Source organism: Gekko japonicus, unplaced genomic scaffold, assembly GCF_001447785.1.
Source record: "Gekko japonicus isolate JY-2015 unplaced genomic scaffold, Gekko_japonicus_V1.1 scaffold226, whole genome shotgun sequence".
NCBI classification, from domain to species: domain Eukaryota; kingdom Metazoa; phylum Chordata; class Lepidosauria; order Squamata; family Gekkonidae; genus Gekko; species Gekko japonicus.
The window spans coordinates 706,410-726,558 of NW_015169178.1; the positions used below are offsets into that span (position 1 = coordinate 706,410).

At 52.9% G+C, this 20,149-nt stretch overlaps 1 protein-coding gene across 1 annotated transcript in view; it reads left to right on the top strand.

The window, feature by feature from the left end:
• The window catches only part of SNX27 (sorting nexin family member 27), a 48,160-nt gene extending 40,893 nt beyond the window's left edge, over window positions 1–7,267 (top strand). Inside the window, exons 10-13 of the mRNA XM_015416027.1 lie at window positions 1,630–1,758; window positions 2,031–2,090; window positions 4,916–4,978; window positions 6,840–7,267. Of these exons, the coding sequence (XP_015271513.1) occupies window positions 1,630–1,758; window positions 2,031–2,090; window positions 4,916–4,978; window positions 6,840–6,887 (300 nt within the window). The 3' untranslated portion in view covers window positions 6,888–7,267. The remainder of the gene's footprint in view (window positions 1–1,629; window positions 1,759–2,030; window positions 2,091–4,915; window positions 4,979–6,839) is intronic.
• Window positions 7,268–20,149: the final 12,882 nt, after the last annotated feature.

Sequence of the window (20,149 nt, forward strand, 5' to 3'; positions counted from 1 at the left end):
TAAGTATAAAGAGTTTTGAGGTTGAGAATCCGAAGCTGAGATATATTCCATGAATGGGGTCCATTTCTCCGTAAAATTGGATGTTTTAGGACTGATGTCTGATTGAAGTAAACAGTCAGTGATTTTTTCTAATATAAGGTGATCCCAAACTTTGTTTAGCCAGTTGGTACGTTTTGGAGCCTTGTCCGATTTCCATTTAGAGGCTATCGATGTTTTAGCAGCCACTGTGAGGCTAGTGATCAAATTGCGACTGGACAGTGGTATGTTTTTTGATAAGTTAGCGTTTGCCTTGTTGGCCGTCAAAAGGAGTCCATTGGTACGGTGATATAACGGGAATTCCCCCCCTTCCCTTGGGAAAGCGTTGAATGGTCGTGTGTGTAAATGCCGTGAAGTCGCTTCCAACTAATGGAGACGGTGCAAATTAATGTCCTCCAGAACGTCCTGCCGTTAGCATCCATTAACAAGTCTTGCGGACCGAGGGCCGTGGCTTCCTCGACTGAGACATAAGAACAGATGCCAACCGGTTCCTCTGGAGGGCCAACCACAAGGCAGAGTGGCCGAGGCCTACATAAGACCCTAAGATGAGCCCTGCTGGATTAGACCAGTGAGGGTCCATCTATTCCAGGGCTGTTGAACTCATTTGTTACGAGGGCCGGATCTGACATAAATGAGACCTTGTTGGGCCAGGCCATGCATGTCATAAAATGTAATGACAGGTAGTGGAGATATAAACTTCATAAAGGACACAAACACAAAGGTTTTTTTAAACTTAAAATAAAAACATGCTTAAAACATTAGGACTCTTCCAATGTTTTGTTTATTTAACAGTGTCTGATAACTGACACCTCTTGCTCTGAATTATGGCATCAAAATGTCTGTGCCGTTGCAATCTTGAGTCTGCTGTTCAGGTGCAAACCTACAATGACGCAGCAGCAGCAGCAGAACTGGAAAATGAAGCAGAAGACAGCCAGTTCCACTGCGGGCCTGATAGAAGCCCTCCGGGGGGCCTGATCTGATCCCTGGGATGTAGGTTTGACATCCCTGATCTAGTCCAGCATCCCGTTTCACACAGTGGCCTCAACCAGTTCCTCTGGAGGGCCAGCAACAAGGCAGGGAGGCTGAGGCCTTCCCCTGAGAAGAACAGCAGAAGAGTCCTGCTGGATCAGGCCAGTGAGGGTCCATCTAGTCCAGCCTCCTGTCTCACACAGTGGCCAGCCAGTTCCTCTGGAGGGCCAACAACAGGGCAGAGAGGCCGAGGCCTACATAAGAACCTAAGATGAGCCCTGCTGGATCTGACCAGTGAGGGTCCATCTAGTCCAGCCTCCTGTCTCACACAGTGGCCTCAACCAGTTCCTCTGGAGGGCCCACAACAGGGCAGAGAGGCCAAGGCCATTCATAAGAACCTAAGATGAGCCCTGCTAGTCTAGCATCCCGTCTCCCACAGTGACTAAGCCGCTGTCTCTGTGAAGCCCACAAGCCGGATGGCCGCAAGAGCCTCCCCCCGCCCACGCTCCCCAGCGGATCCTTTAAAGAGACATCCTGCCCTCTGGGATGTCCAAGACCATTCCTGATAACGTGCAATAGCTTTCCCCTCTTCCCTCCTCACCTCCGTCAACCTCTCCGTTCCAGAACCAGGTAATAGCCTTCGAATGGGACGAGATGCAGCGATGGGACACGGACGAGGAAGGCATGGCTTTCTGCTTCGAATACGCCCGAGGGGAGAAGAAACCACGATGGGTCAAAATCTTCACCCCTTACGTAAGTTTCCCAGAGAAAGGAAAAAGGGCCGGGGGGGGGGGGGAGGCGGTCAGTACCCGACTTGCATGCAATAGCTGCGTCCAGCCACCGGGAGGCAGCAAAGTCAACGGGATGGGGTTTTGGTGGGCCGTCTCTGGTCTTAGCTTTTGGGTGCTAGAGGAGCCAGTTGGGGGGGGGGGGGAGGGCATGGGGGAAGGGATTGGGGGGTGCACCTGAATATTAGGGGAGGGGCCTCTGTCCTGAGAGCCGGCTTGTTCTCCTCTCTCGCACAGTTCAACTACATGCACGAGTGTTTTGAGCGGGTGTTCTGCGAGCTCAAGTGGCGAAAAGAGGTGAGAGGGGCGCCTTTTCCCACTTTACCTGACACTGTAACCAGAGATTGATTGATTGATTGATTGATTCTATTTCTACCCCGCCTTCTCCGCGAACGGGCTCAGGGTGGCTCACAAAAAGGGCACCATATGCCAATATAAAATAGTAAAACACATAAAACAACCATTATCAGAATAAAGTGCTCAGCGGTGTTATTGAACATTCAATCAGAGCAAGATGGTAGCCTGTAGATGAAGCTCCGAGCCCGATTCGGCGGGACGGTCAGTCGAAGCACTGTGGCTCGATCTTGTATTGGGCCATCCCGATACCCCATGTTCCCACGACGTGGTAGTTGTTGTTGTTGGTGGCAGCGGCTCCTAATTGTGAAAGCCTGGCGGAAGAGCTCCGTCTTGCAGGCCCTGCGGAACTGATCTCCTCCGAGAGCTCGTTCCACCAGGTAGGAGCAGCCACTGAGAAGGCCCTGGTTGCCACAAGCCTGGCCTCCCTGGGTCCTGGAATTATGTTGGGGCTCCGACTGTAGTGCTCTCTGGGGTATATATGGGGAAAGGCGGTCCCTGTAGATGTTGGGGAATGGAAACTGGGACCCTCCCCGCACACGAGGCCGATGCGAGACTGCTGAGTCGCGGCTCCTCTGACTCCTTCCTACCCTCCCCCCCCAAGGCTTCAGGATACTCTTCCCACACTGATCTCTCTCTCTCCCCAGGGCATAGCAAAGGATTCAAGGGCACACAAATCGGTTCATGCAGGGAAGTGGCCAGTCTGTTGTGTCTCAGTGTTGCCTTGTGTGGAGTGAGGATGCACCAGAACACACACAATGATATAAGAAGGGGCCTACTGGATCAGACCAAATAGTCCAGCATCCTGTCTCACACAGTGGCCAACCTGTTACTCATAAGAAGAACCCTGTTGGGTCTGACCAGTGATCCATCTAGTCCAGCATCCTGTCTCGCACAGTGGCCAGCCAGTTCCTCTGCAGGGCCGACAACAGGGCATAGAGGCCAGAGTCTTCATAAGAACATCAGAAGAGCCCTGCTGGGTCAGACCAATGAGGGTCCATCCAGTCCAGCCTTCTGTCTCATACACTGGCCAACCAGTTCCTCTGGAGGGCCAACAACAGGGCAGAGAGGCCGAGGCCTTCCCCTGAGAAGAACCTCAGAAGAGCCCTGCTGGCTCAGACCAGTGAGGGTCCATGTAGTTCAGCATCCCGTCTCACACAGTGGCCAACCAGTTCCTCTGGAGGGCCAACAGCAAGGCAGAGAGTCTGAGGCCTTCCCCTGACATTGCTTCCTGGCTCTGGGATTCAGAGGACTAATGCCTCTGAATGCGGAGGTTCCCCTCAGCCACCATGACTAGTAGCCATTAATTGACTTATCCTCCATGAGTCTATCTAATCCGTAACTGTTTATTCCTGTGGCCATCGCTACATCCTCTGGCAGCGAATTCCACATTTGAATATAAGAACATAAGAGACGCCAGTGTTGGATCAGGCCAAAGGCCCATCCAGTCTAACACTCTGTCACACAATGGCCAAAAATACCAGGTGCCATCAGGAAGTCCACCAGTGGAGCCAGGACATTAGAAGCCCTCCCACTGTTGACCCCCCAAGCACCAAGAAGACAGAGCATCACTTGCCCCAGAGACCCTATCTTTACCTTGTGGCTAATAGCCACTGATAGACCTCTGCTCCATATGCTTACCTTTTGAAGCCGTCCATGCTTGTAGCCGCCACCGCTTCCTGTGGCAGCGAATTCCATATGCTAATCACTCTTTGGGTGAAGAAGTACTTCCTTTTATCCATTTTAACCCGACCACTCAGCAATTTCATTGAGTGCCCACGAGTTCTTATATTGTGAGAAAGGGAGAAAAGTACCTCTTTCTCTACCTGCTCTATCCCATGCATAATCTTATAAACCTCAATCATGTCACCCCTCAGTCGTCGTTTCTCCAAGCTAAAGAGCCCTAAGTGCTTTAACCTTTCCTCATAGGGAAAGTGTTCCAACCCTTTTATCTTTTGAGTTGCCCTTTTCTGCACTTTTTCCAAAGCTATAATATCCTTTTTAAGGTGTGGTGCCCAGAACTGCACACAGTATTCCAAATGAGGTCTCACCATTGATTTATATAGGGGCATTATGATATTGGCTGATCTGTTTTCAATACCCTTCCTAATAATCCCCAGCATAGCATTGGCCTTCTTTATTGCAGTCACACACTGTCTCGACATTTTCAGTGAGTTATCTACTACAACTCCAAGATCTCTCTCTTGATCAATCTCTGCCAGTTCAGACCCCATCAATGTGTATTTATATTTAGGATTTTTTGCTCCAATGTGCATCACCTTGCACTTGGCCACATTGAACCCCATTTGCCATGTTGACGCCCACTCGCCCATCCTTGACAGATCCCTTTGGAGTGCCTCAGTTGGAGGTGGGGTGTCTCAATTCAACCCATAGAATTTCCAGAAGCGAATCCAATTCTCTTAGCCTCTCGATCTTTCTGGACTTTATACCCTCTCTGATATCTCACTGTAAAGTAGTATTTCTTTTTGTCTGTCCTGAACCTACTGCCCATCAGCTTCCTTGGATGCCCTCGCGTTCTAATATTTTGGGAGAGAGCAAAAAAAAAAAGTGTCTCTTTGTCAACTCTCTCCACCTCACGCACCATTTTATAACTGTCCCTCATGTCCCCCCTTAGTTGTCCTTGTTCTTAGCTGAAAAGTCCCCAACTCCTCGGCCTTTCCACCTAGGGAAGGGTCTCCAGTCCCCAAATCGTCGTTGTCCTGTGTTTTGTCTTTGATGATCCAAGGGTGCTTCTGTCTGTTTTGTAGGTAGAAGAGGAAGCCACAGATAAGGACAACAAGAACTGTAGTAAAGACAACATGTGCAGCAAGGTAAGGCGGAGGGAGATCTGCCCACTAGAAGCCCTTGCTCTGTGCCCCCCCCACCTCTACTCCCAAGTGTAGGGTAGCCAGAGGGTTTGGTGAGGGGAGAGACCTCAGCAGGGTATAATGCCATCGGATCTGCCTTCCCGAGCAGCCATTCACTTCAGGGGAACTTATCCTGATCATTTAGAGATCATTTGTAATAGCGGGAGATCTCATAACAACGTAAGAAGAGCCCTGCTGGGTCAGACCAGTGAGGGTCCATCCAGTCCAGCATCCCGTCTTCACACAGTTCCTCTGGAGGGCCAACCACAGGGCAGAGAGGTCAAGGCCTTCCCCTGAGAAGAACCTAAGAAGAGCCCTGCTGGGTCAGACCAGGGAGGGTCCATCCAGTCCAGCATCCTGTCTCACACAGGGGCCAGTCAGTTCCTCTGGAGGGCCAACAACAGGGCAGAGAGGCCGAGGCCTTCCCCTGAGAAGGACATCAGAAGAGCCCTGCTGGATCAGACCAGTGAGGGTCCATCCAGTCCAGCATCCTGTCTCACACAGTGGCCAACCAGTTCCTCTGGAGGGCCAACAACAGGGCAGAGAGGCCGAGGCCTTCCCCTGAGAAGGACATCAGAAGAGCCCTGCTGGATCAGACCAGTGAGGGTCCATCCAGTCCAGCATCCTGTCTCACACAGGGGCCAACCAGTTCCTCTGGAGGGCCAACAACAGGGCAGAGAGGCCGAGGCCTTCCCCTGAGAAGAACATCAGAAAAGCCCTGCTGGAACTGACCAGTGAGGGTCCACCTAGTCCAGCATCCTGTCTCACACAGTGGCCAACCAGTTTCTCTGGAGGGCCAGCAACAGGGCAGAGAGGCCGAGGCCTTCCCCTGAGAAGAACATCAGAAAAGCCCTGCTGGAACTGACCAGTGAGGGTCCACGTGGTCTAGCATCCTGTCTCACACAGTGGCCAACCAGTTTCTCTGGAGGGCCAGCAACAGGGCAGAGAGGCCGAGGCCTTCCCCTGAGAAGAACATCAGAAAAGCCCTGCTGGAACTGACCAGTGAGGGTCCACGTGGTCTAGCATCCTGTCTCACACAGTGGCCAACCAGTTTCTCTGGAGGGCCAGCAACAGGGCAGAGAGACCGAGGCCTTCCCCTGAGAAGAACTTCAGAAAAGCCCTGCTGGAACTGACCAGTGAGGGTCCACCTAGTCCAGCATCCTGTCTCACACAGTGACCAACCAGTTTCTCTGGAGGGCCAACAACAGGGCAGAGAAGCCGAGGCCTTCCCCTGAGAAGGACATCGGATGAGCCCTGCTGGATCAGACCAGTGAGGGTCCATCCAGTCCAGCCTCCTGTCTCACACAGGGGCCAGCCAGTTCCTCTGGACGGCCAACCACAGGGCAGAGAGGCCGAGGCCTTCCCCTGAGAAGAACATCAGAAAAGCCCTGCTGGATCAGACCAGTGAGGGTCCACCTAGTCCAGCATCCTGTCTCACACAGTGGCCAACCAGTTTCTCTGGAGGGCCAGCAACAGGGCAGAGAGGCCGAGGCCTTCCCCTGAGAAAAACATCAGAGGAGCCCTGCTGGATCAGACCAGTGAGGGTCCATCTCGTCCAGCCTTCTGTCTCACACAGGGGCCAACCAGTTCCTCTGGACGGCCAACCACAGGGCAGAGAAGCTGAGGCCTTCCCCTGATGTTGCCCCCTGGCTCTGGGACTCAAAGTCTTAGTGCCTCTGAATGTGGAGGTTCCCCTCAGTCACCACGGCTAGTAGTCACCAATAGACTTCTCCTTCATGAATCTCTCGAATATGCCCCCCCCCCCGACTTTGGTAGCCCCACTCAAGTGCCTGCGTTTCCCTCTCCCTCTCTTCTCTTTTTCCAGAACATCTTTCAGATGATGCGGACACACCACAGAGACATCACGACTTAGCCTCACGTCGCCACGGAGGAGGGGAAAAAAAGTCAATACGTATTATCCCTTCCCCGCCCCCTCCTGAAAAATTAACACTTTAAGAATTAAAATTTAAAAAAAAAACAGGAAAGAAAAGAAAAGAGGGGGGAGAAGTGGATTCACGGGTTGGATCCCACGGATCCGTTCCGCTAACAGCAGCGCTTTCCCCGGAGCAAGGAGCTTTCTTCCCCCCTGCCGAACACGAGAGGCTGTTTGTTAGCAGAGGCGATCCGCGAGGGCCACCCTATCGTATTATCGAGCCCTGAAGCTGAATATTAATACCATTTGTGAATTCCATGTTTCAACAGTGCTGGTGGGGGGGAGAACAGGGGTGGGGCCGGGGAATCGGCAGAGCCATCAGACACATCACATTCTTGCCAGCAGAAATTCGTGGTTTCGTCTCACGTGTCCTTTCCCCCCCATTCCCGGGAACTTGTCGTTCGAAGATGGACTATTCTGAGAACCGTTTTTTCCCCCCTTCCCTTCCCTTCCCTTCCCTTAGTCTTTCTTTTTTTTTTTTTAACACAACTGGATATAGAAACTTACATCCATTTTGCACTGTTTGGACATATATATGTATGTATGTAAAAAAAATACAAAAAACAAAGCTATATATACAAAACTACCACGCACGTATATACATATATATAATTTTCATATCGACGGCTGTTACGTTTCCCGCCCGCTTGCGTTTCTACATCGAGTTGTCCTCCTCCCCCCCCCCTTTGGATTTTGCCGTGCCGCTATTTTGGAAAGGGCGCCCGGGGGTGGGGGGTGGGGGCGAGAAGGTTGCGTTTCCCAGGACATGTTCCTTTTTGTGTAGGAATCAGTTTAACAGCTGAAACACAAGGTTTTTTTGAGCGCCATAAAGATTTGAGCCCAGAATCTGAAATCTCTGAAGTCTTGAATTATAAAGTTCTTTAAAATATTTGGATGAGAATTAGGACTGAGTTTCAGACGTTGAGGGGGATTGGCAACAGGGGTGTGAAAGAACTCTGTCGGATTATCTCCACAATAGAGGTTCACAATCTTTAACTTGAAGCTCTCATGGCTGCGATCATAACAGTCTTCATAACGGGCTTCCTCGGGAGGTGGTGGACTCTCGTTCCTTGGAGGTTTTCAGAAAGAGGCTAGATGGCCATATGACAGCAATGCTGATTCTGTGACCTTAGGCAGATCATGAGAGGGAGGGCAGGAAGAGTTGCATCAGTGCTTAGCTCTTGTGGCCCTTTCTTATACGCCCAGGGAAACGCTGATTGCCACTTCGGGGTCAGGAAGCCATTTTTCTCCAGGCCAGTATGGCTGGAGATCCTGGAGGTTTTTTGTCATCTTTTGGGCATGGAACAGGGGTCACTGGGAGTGTGTGGGGGGGGGAGGTATTTGTGATCAGTGTCCCCTCTAAGCTGAGTTAGTGTGAGCTAGCTCATAGTTCTTCAGCCTCCGGCTCACACATTTTTCTCTTCGCTCAGGAAAGACGGCTAATTTACGCAGCAGCCAAATTGCTCGCTCACAACTTTAATGCCAGGAGCTCACAAAGTAGAATTTTTGCTCACAAGGTTCCACAGCTTAGAGGGAGCAATTTTTGTGATTCTCCCGTATTGGCCAGGGGGATTGGATTAGATGACCCTAGAGGTCCCTTCCAACCCTATGATTCTATGATCTTTAATTAAAAATTTTGTGCTCGTAAGCCGACAGCAAAGACGTCTCGAGAGGTAAGTTCATATTGATGAATACCGTCTCTGTTGTCTCGGCCACTACACTCGGGCTAGCAGGGCCTGTGGAGCGTCAGCGCCGGCCGCACTTCCCCTCCCCATTTGCAGCACACGCCCTCTCCGTGTCTCCCCGCACCAGGCTCCCCCCAGGATGTGCAAATCCTGGGTGTCCGGCATCCCGGTAATGGCTTTGCCCCTCACCTGTGAATCCCAAGAATCCCCTCAACGTCAGGCCAAGCATCCCCGGCCAAAAGGGAGACTCTGCGGCTCCTCGGCAGCCCTCGTCCCTCCGGACGGAAGCACATAGAGCCGGCCCCGTCCTGCCCTCCCGCGCACTGCAGAACACCTGAGCTTTCGGGAAGAGAAGCAGCCCCCCTTCCCCCAGCTCCCCCTCCAAACCTTGCCTCGGAAATAGCGCGAGGCCTCTGCGGGTTCGTGCCCCACCCGATCGGCCTGCCGTCACGAACCGGTTCGGCGAATATGGGAGGCTCATGAAAGTTCGCGCTTCCCTATCAGCGGCCTGTCCGTGTTGCCGCGGTGTAGTGATCGGGGTCGCTCACGAAACGGGACTGAACAAATTCATAAAACAGGGATATCGGTCGCGAGCCTCTGTGGAGAGAGACGCTCTACCTGAATACCAGAGGCAACGAGAAGGGGGCAGGATCTTGGCCAATTTGGGGTAGTGGTTAAGAGCGGTGGACTCTTGAGCGGGAGAAGCAGGTTCGATTGCCCCACTCCTCCTCCTCCACTTGAAGCCTGCCGGGTGACCTTGGGCCAGTCCCAGTTCTCTCAGAGCTCTCTCAGCCCCACCTACCTCACAGAGGGCCTGCTGTGGGGAGAGGAGGGTAAAGATGATTGTAAGCCGCTTTTTGAGACACCTGGAGTCTCCTACAGCCGCTTTTTGAGCTTCTCCCTCTTCCTCTTCCTCCTCCTCCTCCTCTGAAAAGTGGGGTATGAAAACCTCTTCTTCTTGATGGATCAGGCTAGAGGGCCGTCGAATGCAGCAGACTAGAGCCAGTTTGGCGTTGTGGTTAGGGTCGTGGACTCTAATACGGGAGAACGGGGTTTGATTCCCCACTCCTCCTCCATATGCAGCTGCTGGTATGACCTTCGGTCAGTGACAAGTTCTCTCAGAGCTGTCCTCTCAAGGGCAGTCGTCGAAAGAGCTGTCTCAGCCCCACCTCCCTCACAAGGGTGTCTGTTGTGGGGAGAGCAAGGGAAAGGGATTGTAAGCCGCTCTGAGGCTCCTTCAGGTAGTGAAGGACGGAGTATAAATCCAATCTCTTCTTCTTTTTAGGGTAGAGAAAAGCAGGGTATAAAAGCCTCTTCTTATCATAGAATCATAGAAAGTTAGAGTTGGAAGGGACCTTGCAGGTCATCTAGTCCAACCCCCTGCACTCTGCAGGAGGCATAGCCGAAAGATAGCCCTACATACCTACAACATACCCGAAAGATGGTCGTCCAGCCTCTGCTCGAAAATGTCCAGCGAAGGAGCACCCACCACCTCCCGAGGCAGACTGTGCCACTGCTCAACCCCTCTTACAGTTAGGAAGTCTCTCCTGATATTTAGCCGGTATCGACTCCCTTGTAATTTCTACCCATTAGATCTAGTCTTGCAATCCGGAGCAAGAGAGAATAGATCTGCTCCATCTTCTACATGACAGCCCTTCAGATACTTGAAGACTGCAGTCCTGTCCCCTCTAAGCCTTCTCTTTCCCAGGCTAAACAGACACAACTCTTTCAGCCTTTCCTCGTAAGACTTGGATTCTAACCCTCTCGCCATCCTGGTTGCCCTCTTCTGGACACGCTCTTCTTCTTGACGGATCAGGCCAGAGGGCCGTCAAATGCAGCAGCCAGCCGGGGACCTCCAGAAGCTCCCGAAGCAAGCCTTCGAGGGTTGTGGTTTTCATTCCCCCCACCCCCAGCCCCTGGCATACAGAGGATGAACTACTTCTGGACAACATAGCACGGATGCAGCTGGGCCTATCCCGAATTCCTTCCCCCTGTGATAGCATTAGACTAAGCTAGAGGTCCTCGCCACACCTTGTTGCTGCTGCCGCCACCTCCCGTGGCAGAATCTCGAGAGGACGGGCATTGCCCTCCCCCATTTGGCATTTGCCAACTGCCGGCTGCTGCCTCTTGGGAAACGGCTCTGCAGATCTGGCGCCAAGAAAAGGGGGGGGGAACCCACCCCAATCAGCTAACAAAGAAATCCTCATGTTGAGCCCTGGTTTACAGCGCTATCCTAAACAGAGCTGAAGTCACTTTGCTTAGAAGGGAGTAATCCATTCGGGACTGGCACCGTCAGTCCAACAGAAGTTGGGGCTTGTTTAATAAGGAGTTTATTCTGGGGAGGAAGAGGAAATGCTTTGCCTGGCCTCGAGACCGTCTGCCTAAATCATAAGAAGATAAGAGACGCCGATGTTGGATCAGGCCAGTGGCCCATCCAGTCCAACACTCTGTGTCACACAATGGCCAAAAATACCAGGGGCCATCAGGAGGTCCCCCAGTGGGTCCAGAGCTCCAGAAGCCCTCCCTCTCTTGCCCCCCTCAAGCACCAAGAATACAGAGCATCCCTTGCCCCATAAGAACATAACAGAGAAGCCAGTGTTGGATCAGGCCAATGGCCCCTCTAGTCCAACACTGTGTCACACGGTGGCCAAAAACACCAGGGGCCATCAGGAGGTCCAGCAGTGGGGCCAGGACACTTGAAGCCCCCCCACTCTTGCCCCCCCCTCCAAGCCCCAAGAATACAGAGCATCACTTGCCCCAGACCGAGAGTTCCTAACTATACCTTGTGGCTAATATACCTCTGCTTCATATGCTTATCCAGTTCCCTCTTGAAGCGGTCCATGCTTGTAGCCGCCACCACCTCCTGTGGCCGTGAATTTCAGGTGTTAATCACTCTGTGGGTGAAGAAGGACTTCCTTTTATCCATCCCAACCCTACTGCTCAGCAATTTCTTGGAGTGCCCCACAAGTTCTTGTACCGTGAGAAAGGGAGAAAAGTCCTTCTTTCCTCATCTTGCGGTGCTTTGGTGTCCAGAACGCACCTTTCTTCTTACGCCAGAAAACCCCAGTTCAGCACTTCATTGCGGTTTGTAGCCTGAATGCTTTCAGTAGCCACCTGCAACCGATTTTGGTACAGGCCAGAGGAGCTTTGGAGAGCAGGCTTAGTCGATTTAAGACTGTTTTCCAGGCAGAGGAGCTGTGCAGGTCCGTAGAGCGGTTTCCCCAGAGCCCTGGGCTGAGTGGATTCCGTCAGACTGGCTCTGGAGCAATGTTCCCTCTAAGCTGAGCCAGTGTGAGCCAGCTCACAGTTTTTTAGCCTCCGGCTCACACATTTTTGTCTCCGCTCAGGAAGGAGGGCTCCAAAGCGATCTAACTGATGCAGGAGCCAAATCGCTCGCTCACAACTTTAATGCCCGTAGCTCACAAAGTAGAATTTTTGCTCACGAGACTCCACAGCTTAGAGGGAGCATTGCTCCGGAGGTTAAAGGAATCAGCGGCCAGACAATGTTCCCCCTAAGCTGAGTGAGTGTGAGCCAGCTCACAGTTTTCTAGCCTCCGGCTCACACATTTCTGCCTTAGCCCTGGCAGGAGGGCTCCAGAGCAAACTAATTTTATACAACAGCCCAATCGCTCGCTCACAGCTTTCATGCCAGCAGCTCGCAAATTTTTGCCCACGAGGCTCCACAGCTTAGAGGGAACATCGATCGGGAGCCCCTAGCCGAGAGGAGAGGGATGACCTACAAGGCAAGCGAAGGAGCCGAGGAACGGACGCGGAGAGCCCCGGGGAAAGGGGGTGGGTGGAATTGGCACGCCGCATTTTGAGACCTGAGACCCAGCCTTCCAGATATAACTTGCTGCGACATCTCCAAGGCCTCTGGCTTCCTGGGAGACCTTTCCGATTTCACACTCTCGTGCGGTCACGTGTCCAGAGGTCGGTATGCAGCCGGATGTATCGGAAGGGGGCAGAGGGGGCGTGAGCCATCGGGGGGGGTTCTCCCCACCGCCCCTCCCGAGGGTTGCCAGCTCTCCTGGCCGGGAAATTCCAGATGATTTGGGGGTGGAGCCTGGGGAGGATGGGGTTTGGAGGAGGGAGGGGCCTCAGCAGGGTACCCCAGTGGGTCCCCCCTCCAAAGCAGTCACGGTCTCCGAGGGAACTAACCGTTGTGGTCCGGCGATGGTTCGTAGTTCTGGGGGCACCTGGTATTTCTGGCCACTGTGTGACACAGGGTGTTGGACTGGATGGGCCTTTGGCCTGATCCAGCATTGGCGTCTCTTATGTTCTTGGGGGCTCCGGCGGAGAGGTCTCCAGGCCCCGCCGGGAGGGTGGCAAATCCTACCCATAGTCCCTTGCAGTGAACCAGTCCGGGAGAAGAACCGTAGGAGGCCTATCCCGGTAGGTCGGTCCCCATGTGAATTGGTGTTGGGGGTATGGCGTTGGGCTGCCTGCGTCCAGATGTCCCTGGCTTGGTGTAGTGGTTAAGTGCGCGGACTCTAATCCGGGAGAACCGGGTTTGATTCCCCACTCCTCCACTTGCACCTGGCTGGATGACCTTGGGCAAGCCGTAGTTCTGATAAGAGCTGTCCTTGAAAGAGCAGTTTGTGTCAGAGTTCTCTCAGCCCCACCCACCTCACAGGGTGTCTGTTGTGGGGAGGGGAAGGGAGAGGAGTTTGTCAGCCGCTCTGAGACTCTGAAGGGCAGGGTATAAATCCAATCTCCTCCTCCTCCTCCTCCTCCTCCTCCTGCATTCTGGTGTCTCCTTTCTCGACATGGAGAGCCAAAGCCCCACTGGCTCTGGAAAGGGATGGATCGGGGGTGATAAGATGTCCGCGTTTCCAGCTGTTGCATCTCAGTCGCTCCGTATTTTTAAGGAGGAATGGCAGGTGGGATCTTGATGCACGAGACTCTGAGCCGCTTGTGTGCTGGGGAAGACTCTTGGCACGGGGGGAGGGGGGTTCCACCATTACTGGGCCGGATCCATGGGGAATCTGGGTAGCCAGCTTAAGGTAACATGGATGTTAGAAACAGCACAGGCAATAGGGGTGGGCAATAACATTGTGCTATTGCACAGGCAATAGCACTGGGCTATTGCACAGGCAATAGCACTGGGCTATTTCACCGGCAGTAGCACTGAGCAATAACACAGGAAGGCCCAGTGCTGGATACAGCTCAGCCCACAGTCTTGCCAACGCGTTGGTGCAGCTGCATCCGCAGCTCAGAATGGAAGTCAAACCACCCCAGGTCTCACTCTTGTGCCCCAGAGAGGCACCGTCTCAGACTTCCGGGTTGCCCATGGTGCGCCCGGCCATTCTCCCTCTCTCCCGGCATTTGGCCGCTGTATGACACAGAGTGTCGGGCTGGATGGCCCGATCCAACATTGGCTTCTCTTATGTTGTTATGTCTGGGGCAAGTGAGGCTCTGTCTTCTTGGTGCTTCGGGGAAAAGAGTGGGAGGGGCTTCTGGAGGTCCGGCCCCACTGGTGGACCTCCTGGTGGCACCTGGTAGTTTTGGCCACTGTTTGACAGAGTGTTGGGCTGGAGGGGCCATTGGCCTGACCCAACATGGCTTCTCTTATGTTGTTATGTCTGGGGCAAGGGATGCTCTGTCTTCTTGGTGCTTTGGAGGGGGCTTCTTGAGTTCCGGCCCCACTGGTGGACCTCCTGATGGCCCCTCGTATTTTTGGCCACTGTTTGACAGAGTGTTGGGCTGGAGGGGCCATTGGCCTGACCCAACGTGGCTTCTCTTATGTTGTTATGTCTGGGGCAAGGGATGCTCTGTCTTCTTGGTGCTTGGGGGGGGGGAACAGTGGGAGGGCTTCTGGAGTTCTGGACCTCCTGGCGGCCCCTGGGTTTTGGCCACCGCGTGGCCCAGAGCATTGGACTGGACGGGCCGCTGGCCGGATCCGACACGGCTTTCCTAAAGTTCTTAAAACCCACTCTTGCTTCCTCGCCCTGCTAAAAGAAGGGGGCGCGCGTGTGAATGAAGAGCGCCGTTTTGTCTTGTCCGGTTGTCCTCCGGGAAGCTGCAGGCAGGACGTCAACCTGTTCCCTTCCTCCCCCATAGAGACCTGGAAGGGTTGGGGGGGAGCGTGAGCCCTCCTGCAAATCTTGCACAGACTCCTGGCCATCGGACCCTGGGCGAGCCTCTCCTCGTGGAACGGCAGGGCCAGAGGCACAGTTCTGCCTCTCTCCCTCCTCTCTCCCCTATGCGCCCGACTAGGAGTGTTTGCTCAAGCGGGAGAGCTTCCGCTACATAAACCTGACTTGGCTCAGTTCAGAGAACGCGGGGGGGGGGGGGCAGGCAGGAACCCCTGGGTTGAGTTCAGCCGCCACTCCCGTAGCTAGGAATTATTGGGGGAGGGGGCCTGGTGGGGGTCTCAGCTAATTAAATAAAAGTTAATCACATTAATTCAATTTGGGACTGGCCTGGGAGAGAGGGGGCCCAGAAGAAATGCTAGGGGGCCAGGCCCCACAGGCCCCGCGGTAGCTACGGGCCTGCCGCCACTCCAGATGGAATATCCCAGAGGGGACTGTAGGTAATCGTCAGCGTCAAGGGCTCAGGCGTTTCTCTCTCTCTCTGTCAGGGGGGTGGGGCCGGGAGGCCATCTGGTCCAATGCTTCTCTCCATCTCTATGTTAGGAAAACATCCGGCACGTGTCCGGGTTTTCTCTCCCCTGTGCTGCTTTTTATCTCGGACGTTTTGGGAGTTAGTGACACCAGAGCGTAGGGACAGGCAGGCCACGAGTGTGTGTAGAGCAGTGTTCCCCCTAAGCTGAGTTAGTGTGAGCTAGCTCACAGTTTTGTAGCCTCTGGCTCACACACGTTTGTCTCAGCTAAAGAAGGATGGCTTCAAAGCAAACTGATTGATGCAGCAGCCAAATCGCTCGCTCACAACTTTAATGCCGGTAGCTCGCAAAGTAGAATTTTTGCTCACAGGACTCCACAGCGTAGAGGGAGCATTGGTGTCCTCTGTGTGTTCTCCCCACCCCCCCACGCTGCCCTGGAGCAAAGTTCGAGTCCAGTGGCACCCTTAAGAAGAGAAAAAGAGGAAGAGATTGGATTTATACCCCAGCCTTCACTACCAGAAGGAGTCTCGGCAGCTTACGTTCTACTTTCCCTTCCCCTCCCCACAACAGACACCCTGTGAGCAGTGTTCCCTCTAAGCTGAGTTAGTGTGAGCCAGCTCACAGTTTTTTAGCCTCCGGCTGACACATTTTTGTCTCAGCTCAGGGAGGAGGGCTCCAGAGCAAACTGATGTATGCAGCGGCCAAATTGCTCGCTCGCAACCTTAATGCGGGTAGCTCACAAAGTAGAATTTCTGCTCACAGGACTCCACAGAGGAGGTGGGACTGAGAGAGCTCTTTCAAGAACTGCTCCTGAGAGAACAGCTCTGAGAGAACTTGTGACTGACCCACGGTTACACCAGCCGCTGCAAGTGGAGGATTTAGGATTGAGGCATCAAACCCAGTTTTCTCAGATTAGTGTCCAGACTCCTAACCACTACACCAGATTTAAGACCAACAAAGTATAAGCATTCGTGTGCATGCACACTTCTTCAGATAGACGCGTACTTCCTCAGATACAGCCTGGGGGTAGCCTCATTTCCTCCGACTGGTCATTAAGGAGCAGGGGTCATTTTGTAGAAAAAGAGGTGCAGGAGCCCATTAGCATAACTCATTAGCATAAATTATTTGCATATGCCACACCCCCTGATGTCACCGGAAGTGTGTCAGAAGGCAACACCCACCGCTCAGGCGCCACTGGACTGTTTTGGATTGCTAGCTATTGGGGGGGGGGAACGTGCAGATCTGTCCTCACAGAGGAGGGAGAGCTTGTACCTGAATAAAACTTGGTCTTTAAGGTGCCACTGGACTGTTTTGGGCGGGGGGGGGGCTCTGCAACTTATCTGGCTGCTTCTTGCTCTGACTGAGGGCTGCTGGGAGCAGGGGGCGGGGCTTGTTGCATGTGCCCACCTCCTGGGCTCTTTACTGCCGGAGTTCCGCTCCTGTGCGCTCCTGCAGGAAATGACCACTGTGGAGGATTTGGCCAGGGGGGGTCAGCCGCTCCAAGAGGAATTGTTGTCCCTCAGTGAGGCCGCCTTCTGCCTTAGAACCGTGTGCTGCAAGTGGGAACAGCGAGTCCAGCTTCTTGGCCGAGGCAAAAGCCCCTTCCGTCCCCCGGTTCGGAATATGGGTGCCTTTTACATTTGTCGCCCCTCACTCTCTTTTCCGCTCTGGTCTTCTGTGCTTTGGGGGCGGGCACGACTGGAGCAGTGTTCCCTCTAAGCTGAGTCAGTGTGCGCCAGCTCGCAGTTTTTTAGCCTCTGGCTCACACATTTTTGTCCAAGCTCAGGAAGGAGGGCTCTAGAGCAGTGTTCCCTTTAAGCTGAGTCAGTGTGCACCAGCTCACAGTTTTTTAGCCTCTGGCTCACATTTTTGTCTCCGCTCAGGAAGGATGGCTCCAGAGCAAACTAATTTATGCAGCAGCCGAATCGCTCGCTCACAACTTTAATGCTGGTAGCTCAGAAAGTGGCATTTTCGCGACCACTGGCCTCGGCCGAGCTCCCGTTCCACGTATTCAGTAGCTGCTATCGACGAGGCGATGGAGCAACCCAAATGGGGGTGAGCCTCCTGACCGGGCTTGTGCCTCTGCCTGGCTCTGCTCCGCTCACTTCGGCCCGTCCCTCCCACCCGCAAGGAGATGTTCCATCCACACTTCCGACTCCTCTTCGGCTGCCGCGTACTTTCCGTTCCCGGCCCTGAGGACTAGAGACTCGCTTGCGGAGAAGAGGAGCCGAGATGGCGAGGACACTGAATTCTGCCGCGAATGCCAAATCCAGTTGTGTTTCATTCGCCTCCCCCAATACCCCCTCTCCCCTAAGCTGGAATTCACGCAGGAGATGGACCCATGTAAATGCCTGCCGACCCAAAAACCGCTTCCGATGGTTTGATCTCTGCAGCTTCAACGAAGCTTTCTCTGCCTAAGCGGCCACGGCGGATGATAAGAACGCTCTCTCTCTTATCCTGGTCTGTCGAAACCACTGAAGAACCAAGTCTGAGTCCAGTGGCACCTTGAGAGCTCAGTTTGGTGTCATGGTTATGTGCGCGGACTCTAATCTGGGAGAACCGGGTTTGATTCCCCCACTCCCCCACTTGCACCTGGCTGGATGGCCTTGGGCAAGCCTTAGTTCTGATAAGAGCTGTCCTTGAAAAAGAGCCGTTTCTGTCAAGAGCTCTCTCAGCCCCACCCACCTCACAGGGTGTCTGTTGTGGGGAGGGGAAGGGAAAGGAGTTTGTAAGCCGTTCTGAGACTCCTTTGGGGTAGCGAAGGGCAGGGTATAAATCCAATCTCTTCTCCTCCTACTACTAAGTTTAATTCTGGGTATAAGCTTTCTCGTGCACATGCACACGTCTTCAGATACAATGAAATGGAAATTTCCAGTCTGTGTATGTGTACACGAAAGCTTATCCTCAGAATTAAAATTTGTTGGTCTTAAAGGTGCCGCCGGACTCAGACTTTGTCCTGTTGCTGCAAACCCAACCTGAATCTCTCTTTAAGAGCCAGTCCCCTCCCCACCCACCCCCCATTTCTACTCTCAATCCATCTGTGCACATTATCTGCCAGCGGGGCCATCCCACAAAAGCCCGCGCTGCTTTAAGAGCCCCTCCCGATCGGCGAGCTGGCCACGCGCTTGGTTGCGTGTTTCAAACAACTTGCGCGATGGAGGCTCCAGTCGCTACCCCCTTTGTGTGAACGTTGGCCCTTCACACACACACACACACACACACACACACACATTACCACACACATTGGGCTGAAATGTATTAAAATGAAGGGGATTTTCCCATTCAAAAGGAATAAGAGTAACAGCCACCTGCAGGAGAAATGCTGTGGCGTGACTTTGTGTTTTTCGTCCTCTTTGGGGAGGAAGAAGACAAATGGCTTTCAGCAAGAATCTTGTTTTCACAAATGGTGAATTACCCCCCCTCTTGTTTTTTTCTTTAAAACAAGTATTTTTTATTGGCTGGGCTTGTCATTTTGATAACCACCCACCCCTCCCAGTCTCTTTTTTAATTTATTTGAGAGAACTCTTGTTTCATTTTCATCGCAGTATTTTTTATTTGCAATTTTTGAGAAATGTGAAGAAGAAGGAAAAAACGGGGGGTTAAAAGGAGGGGGGGAGACAGTTTCCGACAGTGTTACATTCTTCATTTCCCCCCCCCCCCCCCCCCCCCCCTCTGTGCCAGAGCTAACAACTCTAAAATTTGTTTGGTAAAAGTCAATTAGTGTAACTAATTGTAACATATTCTTTTAAATAAATTGATTTATTGATGAAATTACGAAGGGGCTCTTTGCCTCCTTTTGTCTTTTCTGGGCAGGGAGGGAGTGCTGGTTGGCCCCAGACGACTTGGGCCAGAGATAGTTTCCGAGAGGGTAACTGTGTTCGTCCGGAGGAGAGCAGCTAGGTTTCGAATCCAGTACCACTTCGGAGACCAATAAGATTTTTTAGGGTTTGAGCCTTCAGGAGGCAAAGCTCAAACCTTAAAAACATCTTGTTGGCCTCTAAGGCAGGGGTGTCGAACTCATTCGTTATGAGGGACAGATCTGACACAAAGGAGACCTTGTGTCATAAAATGTCATCCCAGGTAGCGGAGATATAAACTTTATAAAGGACACAAACACAAAGGTTTTTTTACTTAAAATAAAAACATGCTTAAAACATGAGCACTCTTGCGATATTTTGTTTATTTCACAGCATCTGATAACTGACACCTCTTGCTCTGAATTATTGCATCAGAATGTCTGTGCCGTTGCAGTCTTGAATATGCTGTTCAGGGGTGTCTCTGTAAGCTGCAAACCTACGATGACGCAGCAGCAGCAGAACTGGAAGAAGAAGAAACAGAAGACAGCCTGTTCCAGTGCAGGCCGGATAGAAGCCCCTCGGGGGCCTGATCCGGCCCCGGGGCCGCATGTTTGACACCCCTGCTCTAAGGTGGCACTCAAATCTAGTTGATCCAAAGAGTATCTCGTGCCAAACAAAAAGAGAATTTGTTAATGATGTTATCCAGGTTTTTGTGCACTGCAGTTCAACTCTAGTGGGGGGGGGGGGGGAATGTCAGGAGTTGAGTTTTCATTCAGGATCCCAGTAATCTCAGCGACTGCGGTGGCTCAAGTGGTTAAGACACTGAACTGCAGGCTGTGGAAGGTCAGTAGTTCAGCAGTTCGAGACCTGGGTGCTGCATGATGGAGTGAGCTCCCATCTCTAGTTCCAGCTCCTGCCAACCTAGCAGTTCGAAAGCAAGAAATTCCAAGTAGGTAAATAGGTACCGCTTTGGTGGGAAGGTGACAGCGTTCCGTGTGCCTTGGTGTTTAGTCATGCCGGCCACATGACCACGGAAAACGTCTTCAGACAGCGCTGGCTCTTCGGCTTGGGAATGGAGATGAGCACCGCAACCCTAGAGTTGGACTCGACTGGCTTTCGAGCAAGGGAAACCTTTACCTTTAATCTCAGCGGCTGCTT